The sequence below is a fragment of the Archocentrus centrarchus genome, chromosome 19 (genome assembly GCF_007364275.1).
Source record: "Archocentrus centrarchus isolate MPI-CPG fArcCen1 chromosome 19, fArcCen1, whole genome shotgun sequence".
Taxonomy (NCBI): domain Eukaryota; kingdom Metazoa; phylum Chordata; class Actinopteri; order Cichliformes; family Cichlidae; genus Archocentrus; species Archocentrus centrarchus.
The window spans coordinates 7161021-7172435 of record NC_044364.1 but is presented as its reverse complement, the minus strand read 5'-3'; the positions used below and the strand labels follow the sequence as shown (position 1 = coordinate 7172435).

At 40.9% G+C, this 11415-nt stretch overlaps 2 protein-coding genes across 3 annotated transcripts; one reads left to right on the top strand and one right to left on the bottom strand.

The window, feature by feature from the left end:
- The first annotated feature begins 119 nt into the window (after positions 1-119).
- On the top strand, positions 120-11357 carry eif2ak1 (eukaryotic translation initiation factor 2-alpha kinase 1). 2 transcript variants are annotated; one of them, XM_030754472.1, is made up of 15 exons: positions 120-534; positions 3321-3488; positions 3603-3739; positions 3934-3977; positions 4075-4174; positions 4256-4336; positions 4429-4522; positions 4644-4692; positions 5575-5959; positions 6504-6612; positions 6808-6914; positions 10161-10275; positions 10390-10469; positions 10626-10859; positions 11043-11357. In XM_030754472.1, exons 1-15 carry the CDS (start codon positions 366-368, stop codon positions 11166-11168), a joined length of 1998 nt encoding a protein of 665 aa, XP_030610332.1. In that variant the 5' UTR covers positions 120-365; the 3' UTR covers positions 11169-11357. The 2 variants fall into 2 exon arrangements, with proteins under 2 accessions (XP_030610332.1, XP_030610334.1); XM_030754474.1 differs by lacking the exon at positions 120-534 and adding an exon at positions 3097-3216.
- On the bottom strand, positions 6961-9654 carry LOC115797910 (ankyrin repeat domain-containing protein 61). The gene is made up of 5 exons (XM_030754475.1): positions 9138-9654; positions 8764-8858; positions 8413-8584; positions 7955-8155; positions 6961-7643 (listed from the first exon to the last, which is right to left on the bottom strand). Exons 1-5 carry the CDS (start codon positions 9312-9314, stop codon positions 7041-7043), a joined length of 1248 nt encoding a protein of 415 aa, XP_030610335.1. The 5' UTR covers positions 9315-9654; the 3' UTR covers positions 6961-7040.
- Positions 11358-11415: the final 58 nt, after the last annotated feature.

Genomic DNA, 11415 nt, shown 5'->3' with positions numbered 1-11415 from the left:
TTGTGATTAAAACGTAAAATAAATGGCACAGTGCAAAAAATTATTTTCAAAGCTATTGCCTAAAACATTGGATTATTTCATCACCAAACTTGCCTTGACCGAAGTCAGGGCGCATGTGCGGTCCTCGTAGGGCTGTTGGAAAGCGAATCATGGCTGTTTGTTCGTTAGCATGGTGCACCTTATGACATTTTTTTCATCCAGCTGACTTTTCTGCCTTTGTACATTTTCACAAGCTGGGATTTAACGAGCAGTTTGACTCATTTTATAGCAGACATGGAGCAGCGTTTATTACCTTTATTCTTATCGGACAGTGTTGTGAACTAGACGTTTTGTTCTGTCATGTCATTGTTATTTTCCGTACGAAAATGTACAGTTCAATCTCCGACAACGGACTCATGCGGCCGGAGGAATGTTCTGGCAGCACCGGCCTTTTGCCTCGACACAGCCGTAAACACAGCCGGAGGCTGGAGGCCGACAGTAACATTAGCCTGCTAAGTTTGGCGACTGAAGAGGACGACGAAGTCCAGTTTGACAGTAAGCAGTTTTTCCTTCCTGTGTTTGACGTAACGGTGCTATTTATACCTGGTACCCAAACGTTCGTAAGGGCTGTCCGCATTACTGGACACACTAATAGAGGAAGATGTGAGTTTTGGAGTCGCCGAAAGTGTTGAGTGGCATCTTTACCTGTGTAATATAGCAAGGGCGTAGTTAAGAAGTTACAACACATGTGACTTAACTTGTTCCAGCATGAAGATGTATTTACTTGCAGAAAATTTGTGTGCAACTGTTTGTTATTGTCATGTTAAGGATCAGCTTTAGTCGTCCCATTCAGGGGCGATTCTAGGATCAAAACTTATCAGTTATCAGTTATAATGTCATTCATTCAGTGCCTTGCAGTTAATATTAATGGAATATGTTGCTTGCAAACGTAGTCAATCATTTTCACCTTTGCAAACCTAAATTCAACTGGGTACACATTATAATGTTACCCTCAAAAGCAGTCTAACTAGTTGGATGACCTGTTGTAGTGTCTGAATTTTTTTCAGTTATTTTATTTATGATTTTATATAAATTAACATACATACATAACATAAACAAATCAACATAACATAAGGCAAAGGATTGCCAATATACCTATTGGTCCTCAGCCTTTTAAACCCCAATCCCCTGTCACTCATCCCCTCCAAAGAAAAAAACCTGTCTCTGAATGATTCAGAATTCACTCGTCTACCTTCACACGCTTATGAACTTGAGTGACAACTCATCCTTAATCCATAGGGTTTAATATGATTTTGGCCCACCCTTTTCAGCTTTAACTCAACACTTAAATTCTTCAACTCTTCAGGGAAGGCTTTCCACGAGGTTTAGGAGTGTTTTCATGTATTCACTTGCAGAAAATTTGTGTGCAACTGTTTGTTATTGTCATGTTAAGGATCAGCTTTAGACCATTCTTCCAGAAACATTTGTGAGGTCAGACACTGATATTGGACAACAAGGCCTGGCTTGCAGTCTCTGCTCTAATTCATCCCAAAGGTGTTCTATTGGGTTGCAGTCAGGACTCTGTGCAGACCAGACAAGTTCTTCCACACCAAACTTGCTCATCCATGTCTTTATGGACCTTGCTTTGTGCACTGGTGTGCAGTCAAGAACAGGCAAACCACACCATAATCCCCCCTCCACCAAACTTTACTCTTGGCACAATGCAGTCACACAAGTACCGTTCTCCTAACCACCAAATCCAGACTCATCCATCAGATTGTCAGACAGAAAACCCTGATTTGTCTCTCCAGAGAACAATTTCCACTGCTCTAAAGTTCAGTGGTGGCATTTACACCACTGCATCTGACACTTTGCGTTGCACTTGGTGATGTAATGCTTGGGTTGCAGCTGCTTGGCAATGTAAACCCATTCCACGAAGATCTCTACGCACCGTTCTTGAGCTAATCTGAAGGACTCATGAAGTTTGGAGGTCTGCAGTGATTGACTGCAGAAAGTTGACGACCTTTATACATTATGCACCTCAGCATTCGCTGACCCCGCTCTGTGATTTTACATGGCCTACCACTTTTTGACTGAGTTGCCATCATTCCCAATAACTTGTTGTTGCACAGGTGGCATCCTATCACGTTACCACACTGGAATTCACTGAGTTCCTGAGAGCAACGCATTCTTTCACAAATGTTTATAGAAGCAGTCTGCATGCCTAGGAATGGAACAGCTGAATTCAGTGATTTGGATGGGTGAGTGAATATTTTTGGCAATATAGTGTAATACACCAGTTAGTCAAACCTGAGGCAAAGCTTCCAAAGCAAGTTAAAAAAAAAAAAAATTGTAGCAAAGCAGATAAGAGGAGAAACATGCACAGCGTTGCTTCTGTCTCTTTTTTCAGTCTCACTCGGGCTTTCCACAAAAGTCATTTATTGCTATGTTTATACATGTACGTGGCTTCCACCTCGGCTCTTCTCCCTCTCCCCTGCCAGCTACTGCACACAAAACACTTTATCAACCCCCTGTCGGGCAGCTGCGTGCTCCCTGTCCTCCCCTGATGCCCCTCCCTGAACCCACTGGCCCACCTCTCTCCTGCAGCCATGCCCCAAACCACACCCCGCCACCACAGCACTCATTGCTGAAATACACCTGTGTGTTTGGGATTTTGTCTGCACATATTTGTGCAGAAACAGTCTCACAGTGGTATGTTTAGATTTTGAGTTACATGCATCTGAAATACACAACTCAAATAAAGAAACCATATTTACTGATGCATGGGCTGTCCTTTCTGTTCTTACCATCTCAGGGAGAAATTATTGAATCTCTACATGTGAATGCACCCCTTACTGACTTCTAGTAAAGTGAAACACGTAAGTCACAAAAAGACAGCTCCAGCCTGACCTTCCTCTACAGTTTACGCTTTCCCTTGCTAATGTTAACATTATGAGCAGAAGGCACATCTTCCCCTCAGCTTAGTCATGTGTGAAGTAGGTGGAGAGGGGCCTGTGTTCACTGGACATGGCAGATAAGCATTACTGTTGTGCACACCCCCTTATGCATAAACAAGATGAAGCTTTTTTTTTTTTTTTTTTTCTTTTTGAACCTGAACAGACTGCTCATTAGTATAGATCTGAGGGCTTTATATTGCACCAAAAGGGTTGTCACACTGAAGAATGGACCTAGGGAAAAAAAATATTGTAGAAATGATAGCGAAAGTTATACAAGAAGGTAAGACAGCTGTGTCGGATATATTCTCTGCTAACTTTCCAGAACATTTCATCATAAATTGCAGCTGTTTGTTTGTTGTCAATTTTTTTTTTTTGTATTTTCAGCTTCAGACGCAGATGATAACCGTGAGGTGTTGGTGGCTGGTAGGCATTACCCGTCAATCCAAGAGTTTGCCTCAGCGATCCCCAACCACCTTCTCCTTGGGTCTTTGCTCGAGCATCTGTGCTTTGTTTACGAGAGCAATCCAGCTCGTTCGCGCATGTTGTTTAAAGGTATGCACTGAGATTTTATATTGAGAATTGACGTGTAATTAAAATACAACAGTACGTGTTTAGCACTCGGTTAATATGTCACACAGGGTTAATATTTTATTGGTTTTCTCACAGTAATAGGCCAGCGCTTAGCTGCCATGAACCTGCTTTCACCTCTGGCCATAAGTGATGAATTCAGCACCGTCAGACTCCAGCATAACCGGGCCTTCACTGAGCTGCTTAATGCTGCCAGCTCCTCACTCTACCCTCAGGTAAGTGGGCCCGTCGCCTGCGCCTACACTGGATGCTTGGAGTGGAGATGCTGTCAGGTGTTTTTTTGATGATGGGATTGTAGGTGTAAAGATGCCAACATTTTAAAGCAAATTCTGTGTATTTTTAAGCCATTGACTTAACGACGGCTGTGTTGAAGAGCGATCATTGTGATTGTCCTTATCTTGTTTTTCAGGGCCAACAGCGTCTCGGGACAAATACACACAATCCTGCTCTAAGGTAGATGGTACTTAATGTTTTTTTTTTTTTCTGTTGCATGGCATCTAAAAGCATTTTAGTACATTTTCAGGGATATGTCTGTCTGTGCCTTCAACAGGCCTAAGGAGGGACTGTTCCAAGCGCAGACATCAAGGTATCTCAGTGAGTTTGAAGAAATCTGTAGACTTGGGAAAGGATCATATGGAAATGTATTTAAGGTATATACAATTTTGGCTACATTCTTTAACCAACTCTTCTAAAAACAGATTTGAGTTGCATCATTGTGTTATCGTTGACAGGTTATGAACAAACTGGATGGACAGTATTATGCTGTGAAGAAAATTCTCATCAAAAAAGTTTCAAAGGAAGACTGTATGAAGGTGAGCCCTCAGAGCTGCGGTCATTAGACCCTCGTTTTAAGTCAGATACAGAGATATGAGGTACCCACTGTAACTTGTCTTGTTTGCTGTAGGTCCTCAGGGAGGTCAAAGTGTTGTCCAGCCTGCAGCATTTAAATGTTGTGGGCTATCACACTGCATGGATGGAACATGTTCAGCCTGCTGCACGTGAGTATTTCAGCGCTGTCCTGCAACAAGTTTGCTTGGCAGAAATGAATGAAGGGATCGCTGATGGACACGTGTGAATGATTGTAAGGCAAGCTTTGTGTGTAAACTGTCTTTGTTGCAGATCCGGAGTCAAGCCTTCCTGCACTAGAATCTCCTGGACAAGACGACAGGTAGGCAGTTGGTCAGCCTGGTTGCGTCAGGAAGGGCATCTGGTATAAAAATCTGGCAAATCAAATATTTGACCAATTTACATGCATGTAAATGCAGCCAAAAAAAATAATAGCACATATGAAATCTTTAGCTTGGATTAATAGTTATTTTGTCATACAACATTGCTCTTATATTAGGATTTTAGTGTAGAGCAGTGAGCTGACAAATGGCTTGACATGTAGCTTGTGGTTTGGATTTGTTGTAATGAGCTGAGTTTGTGTTGCTGTTTCATGTTTGTTCTGTTGTCTGAGAACAGAAACAGAAAAGTATCTAAATGAGAACAGATTTATTGGAAAATCTGCTTCATTGAAATTGAGTTAATGTGAGCACAAAGCAACCGAATGAAACAAACATGATAATGTTAACCACATTCTGTCACACTTTCCTACTGTTGCCATCTGGATTTAGTTGACACAGGTGCTTAAAGTAGCTACTAGGAAGGCAGTGTGTTACATAAGTAATAGAAGAAAAGCCTCGACTGCAAACAAGACATTTAAGGCAGTTCAGCAGTATTGTTTTCTGTGGGAGTAAATAACTATATTTGGCCCTTGCAAATCTTTTACATGCAAAAGCTCTGCAAAAAGATAAAGGACAGGTAAAACTACCTTGTAATGGAGTACTTTGGATCAATTACTGACTTGACTCATAGCACAAATAAAATTATTGTTGATTATGTGTAGAAATACCATTAAAAGTTGGCTATATTTTGCTGATCTTGGCATGAAATGTTTAAATTTGTGTGGCAGGTGAATGAATAGAATATATCAAGGCATGTGTACATGCAGCACTAGTAATTAGTTTGTGTACTGACAATAAATCCCTCCTGACTCTTTTATTTACAGCCTTGATGAAAGTCTGGAAAACCACAACAGCAGCAGTTCCTCTATAGTTTTTCAGAGCCGCAGTCAAGCACCCACAGATGCTGCTTCAAGTGCCAAAGTACCTCAGAGAGACACACAGCCTATAAAGGCCTTAGTTCCAACCCAGGAGGGCCAGGTGGTGTGTCCCAAGACGATGCACTGTGTCCCAGAGAACTATGTGCCTTGTGTTTTCCTTGGACAGCAAGATCCCATTAAGGCCTCTAAATGTCCTGCCATGGGTTGGGACGGGTCAGCAGTTTTAGATGAGGAGTCCAGCAGGAGTAGCATTGAACTAAACAACAACTCCTGCATTGACAAGGAATGCCAGCAGTGGGCGGACAAGCGTACAGCAAGGCCTTCTAAAGAGGTAAGTAATTAAAAACCATTTTATGGATTGAACTGCTTACTAGAAAGAGAAAGATAGCCAGGAAACACTGCTTAAGCTCATACTAAACATGGTAAAAGTTTCAAATAATTTCAAATACTGAGGTCAGTATATGTGGAAGTAATGTGAGCCTAAAGCTCAGGCTTCACACTGCTCTAAATGATCTTTTATACAGTTTTATTTTTTTCCCTCTTGCCTCTGTAGATGTTAGTGAGACCAAATAGCAATAATATAGTCAACTCCAGCACACAACTCGAGCTCAGAAGCCCCATCGACCTGCTGTTCAAACATTTTGTTTGCATGGAGCAGCCAATGAGAAAAAGTTTGCTTCGGAGCAGGGTGGAAAAACTAAAACAATTTGTTTCAAACAGAATAAACTGAAGGGGTACACCCATATCTATCTATCTATCTATCTATCTATTACATATGTACGTATGCAGAACTATCTGTCTATCTCTATTGGGCTTCTTTTTTATTAAAAAAAATAATAACAGGATGTAACTTTTTTGTTATGGTGTATCTACAGGTGAAGTTCCACCTGATGCTTTATATCCAGATGCAGCTATGTGAGCGCTCTCTAAAGGACTGGATATCTGAGAGGAACGCCAAGCCCAAAGATGAACAAATCTCAAGATGTAACTGCTTAATTAAGCATTAATTAAGCTTTCTAATTCAGATTACTTAGAGTACACGGCTTCATGTTGCTTATCAGTTCCTCACAATTTGCAAATGGCAACAAATGTAATGCAGTTTAACTCAGGTAACATACAGGTATTCAGAGATGGAAAATTTTGTGGGGTAAAATAAATAGTTGCATTTTCTGTTTTCAGGTCCTTATGCCTGTGTTGATACGGAACACACACTCAGCATGCTGAGACACATACTTGAAGGTGTGGAGTACATTCACTCCAAGGGAATCATGCACAGGGACCTGAAGGTAAGATTTTTTTTTAATTTTTTTTTTATTTAATCCACACCTGTTAGTTTGAGGTTAGTCTATAGCTTAATGGAGACGTTTGCAGTCAGGTGGAGCTGGTGTCAGCTAGGAGTAACAGGAAATAAATTATTTAACTAATTCCTGTTCACCGTCTGTCACAAAGGAGATGTTACGTACATTCTCCCAGTGGTTGAAGACAAAGTCGTATAGTCTGTCAGGCAGGGATTTCCTCACTTCTTCCCTTTTGCCTCTGAGGTGTTTTAGATAAATGTCCGTCTTACAAATATCCTGAAGTCTCTTTGGCTGTTGAGTTAACTTCAGCAGGTGTTCTCTCTGTTTAAAGAAACATGGTTTTGTCAAGATGAAGGGCAGGTGGCCGTTTGGGTTGTATACAGTAAGTGGGGAAGTCAGGTTGAGGAGCTTCACTAGCAGAGAGACATTTCTCACATTAGGCCTGTGCAGAAAAAGGTATAGACAGTTCTCCCCTGCTTCGCTCAGCTTGTTGATGTCAGCGCCGTAGCTCAGCAGCAGGTCTGTGAGCTCCTCGTTTCCCATGCTGCATGCCTCGTGTAAAGGCGTCATTCCGGCCTTGTTCACTGCGTTGGGATCAGCGCCCTGCTCAAGCAGCTCAGAGATGCTGCTAATGCCGTCTTCCAGGGTTTTAGTGGTCTTTGTAGCCATTGCCACAGCAGCGAGGTGTAGAGGGGTGTTCCCAGTGTGCTGCACCCCCTACAAAAAAGAATAGCATTGATTTGTTGCATGTTTAATGTATTTAAGATATTTCAGCAGTACTAAAGCAGTATTAAAGAGCAGAAAGGTTAGGCAGAAACTTAAGCACTGGCTCCCCTTTTTTTTTTTTTTTAACCATACTTAATTAATGTTTTTGGATCTGAGGGTAAAAATATTTACTACCACAGTCTGTAATTAAGATATATCAGGATTATAAGTCAGTTTATTGTCAATAAAGCACAGTTGATAATATTAAAAGCACAAAATCATCTAATTCAGTATCAAATTTTCAGCACATAGACAGTACAGACCATGTTAACATATGCTCCATGCCTGATCAGACTGGCAATAATATCTTTATGCAGTATCCCAGCAGCCATATGCAGAGGTGCCATCCCACTGCCATCCACAGCATTAACATCAGCACCATAGCAGGCCAGTGTTTGGACAGCAGATAGTGCTCTGTAGCGTACTGATAAATGAAGAGCTGTCTGGTGACCTTTTCCCTCCACCTACAAAGGAACCACAAAGACACTCAGTTTAAGCAGTGTTTATTTTAAAGGGGAATTTCACTCCACAAATCTATGACAGTATTTGTCATGATATTATATTTAAGGCTCTTCACAATTTAAATGATTTTTTAATATTTTAGGTTGGCTGGTCCGAGTGGGAGTTTTGTTCACTCATTGTTGGACAACCCTTTTTCCATGTTGCATATCAAAGATAGGAGACTGTAAGAAGCAGCTAGATGTCTATTTGTAAAGCTTACCTTAGCGTTGATGTTTACACCATGTTCACAGAGGAGCCTTAAACAGGCCTTTGCCCGCGTAGACACACTGGTCACTCTAGTCTGGAACTTGGAATCTGGTTTTGGGAAAGTATTCAGGATGCTCGGCCAACTGGTTATCAGCAAGTGCAGCGGGGTTCGACCAAGTGTGTCTCTGTGACAGGTAGAGGTAAAGATAGTGATGCATGTGGGGAACTGAGAACTTTTTACAGAAAGTACATTTGTGTTATCGTGCTTGTCTTTAAGCCTCCTATAAAAATGAAAGTACAATGATCTTATTAGGAAGTATGAGCCGCTTCCAGCTGAGTTAGATGTTAGTGTTTACATGCGTACCTCATCTCAGGGTCTGCTCCTGCTGACAGCAGGCTCTGCATGCTGTGTACTCTTCTGTTAGAGGCAGCCAGGTGAAGGGGAAGGATAGCAAAGCCCTAAAGCAAAGACAAGTGAAGAAGATGTGGTATAATCATAAATTGAAGGATCTTGTTTGCCTATAAACAGTTAACATATATTTGCTAATCATTGAGATTTGTGTGGTTTTCCTGCCTGTGTGTGTTCAGTTGTTTATGAGTTGTGGATATTGTTATAAGAGGCTCTGTTTCTATCCAGGTTCTATTTTATTTCTTTCTGTAAAGTGAGACTTACTGTAACATCAGCATGTTAAGATTCCTGCAAAGCATTTTAAAAGATGGTAGCATTGCTGCATTTACCTTCCAGAAGGCCTCTTTAGCTACTCGTATCTCAATGAGGAAGTTGCTCCCATGTTTCTCAGTCAGTTCTTCAATTTGTTGCAAGTCCTCTTCCATGATCGCTGTGTAGAATTCATTGTTGTAAAACTTGCTAATGTTACCCCTCTTATCCAAAAACTCATCGTGCTCATCCAGCATGACCAGATGTTGCAGTCACTGAGGTTCAGGTTCAGATCTTTTTCACAGAAAGATGTCAGTAATGGGCGCTGGGGTGGCTCAGCGGAAGAGCAGGCGGCCTTTTATGCCGCGAGGCAAGAAAGCAGGCAGCGCAGGTTCGCGTCTCAACCTGTCACTCTGCTGCGTGTCTTCCCCCATCTCTCCTCCTGCCTTCCTGTCTGTCTGTCAAATAAAGCCGCTATGGCCAAAAAAGAAAAAAGAAAGATGTCAGTAAACGATGCTTTGAGGAAGGAAAGTCAAAAGCTACTTCTGTTTTCTGTCGTTGGTGGTTTGAGTTTGGTGTCACTGCGTATTCTTGAGAATTATGTGTCTAGTGTTGATGTTGATGTACAGCCTTTCTGTCAAAACTGATAACTTGTTTCTGCATTTGGGGCCAATTTGGGGGGGCTTGTTACATCATTTCCTGTATCTAGCTGACTGTGTTTGCATCACATATTTACCTTTTACTTTAAAAAAAAAATAGGACATTTATTACTTACCTGTACTTAAACTTTTATCTTTATATCTTTATTTGAAACTGACAAATAATTTATGAATTGTGACAAATGTATTTTCACTTGCCCATTTTGTTTATCTTCAGCTAGACTTAGGAAGTGCCCCAGTTCTCTAGTAATCTTCTGACTCAAGGCAGCCCTTTGTGTTGTGAGCCTAGCATCAGTCAGCTCATAAATGTTGTATTGTCTTTAATCCTAAACATTTTTTATTTTTGTCTCTAATTGGTTTGTGATTTCATATGGAAAAATATCTGGATCTTTAGTGACATATGGAACTTAATTACAACTTTTTTTTTTTATTTTTCCCGTCCAGCCAAGGAACATTTTTCTTCACGGCCATGATTGTCATGTTCGGATTGGGGACTTTGGTTTGGCCTGCAGGAACATCATAATGGATGGCCTTAAAAGCACCACCTCTCCTGACAGTGGTAACAGTTCACCTTTTTGGCTTGTGGTGTTATCGTAACACAACATGTCTCAGAGCCACCAGCAGATGGCGGCCTTTACCATTAAGTGACATTTCTGGTGTCTTTTTTTTCCAGATCCCAGCCATACTTCAGGCGTTGGTACATTTGTGTATGCTGCACCAGAACAACTGACGGATTCCCATTATAATTCAAAGGTAGCACAATACCTTATTTATTATGAATCCATGCTTGCTTTTCAAGTAGAATTAATTCTTAAGTGTTACCATTTTATGATTAGAATTAATAATTGTCTTTATTCTGATATCTTAACTGAACATGAATTTGCATTTGCATCAATGTTGCTCCCTCAGTCGGACATGTACAGCATCGGAGTGCTGGCTCTTGAGCTATTCCAGCCCTTTGGGACTGAAATGGAGCGGGTCCGGACTCTTGGGGACCTGAGGGAAGGGAAAATCCCAGACTCGTTCTGCCACAGATGGCCAGTTTTGACGAAGTACATCATGAAGCTGACAAATAAAGAACCTAGTGTTCGTCCCACAGCCAGCCAACTTCTACAGAGTGAACTCTTCTGCAATAAAGACATGGTATGGTGTAATTAAAAGACTTAATTTTTTGGGATTACTTATCAAAAGTTAAAAAAAAATAAGTCTAGGAACAAAGTAAATAAAAGTTACCCATGTAAAGAATAGCTTTTCTTTTATTGTTTAAAGTTTTTTTTTTTTAAATAATAATTACAATCCAGTTTTAAGAATATTCCTCCCCTTCAGGTGATCCATGGTTTGCAGAGAAGGGTTGAAGAGCAGGAGGAAGAGATCATGCAGCTGAGGAGACGGATCACTCAGCTTCAGACTTCACAGGTCACAGTTCATTTCTCTGGGCTGGAAAAAACCTGAGCCTAAATAATCTCAACAGACTGTTAAAACTTGTTCAGCCACAGCTCTGTTTTGTTTTGTTAACTTGGTACAAGTGGAAGGGTGTTTTTTTGTATGTGTGAATATTTAAGTTTGTCTTATACATCTGGAGTGCAAATAAATTTCTTCATTCAGCAGTTCAATAAAAATTATATGATATGATATCCAAGAGTTTCTGCAAAGCAGTGTGTCACTTATGATCATTTGAGGTATTTCTTAGAAATCTGTT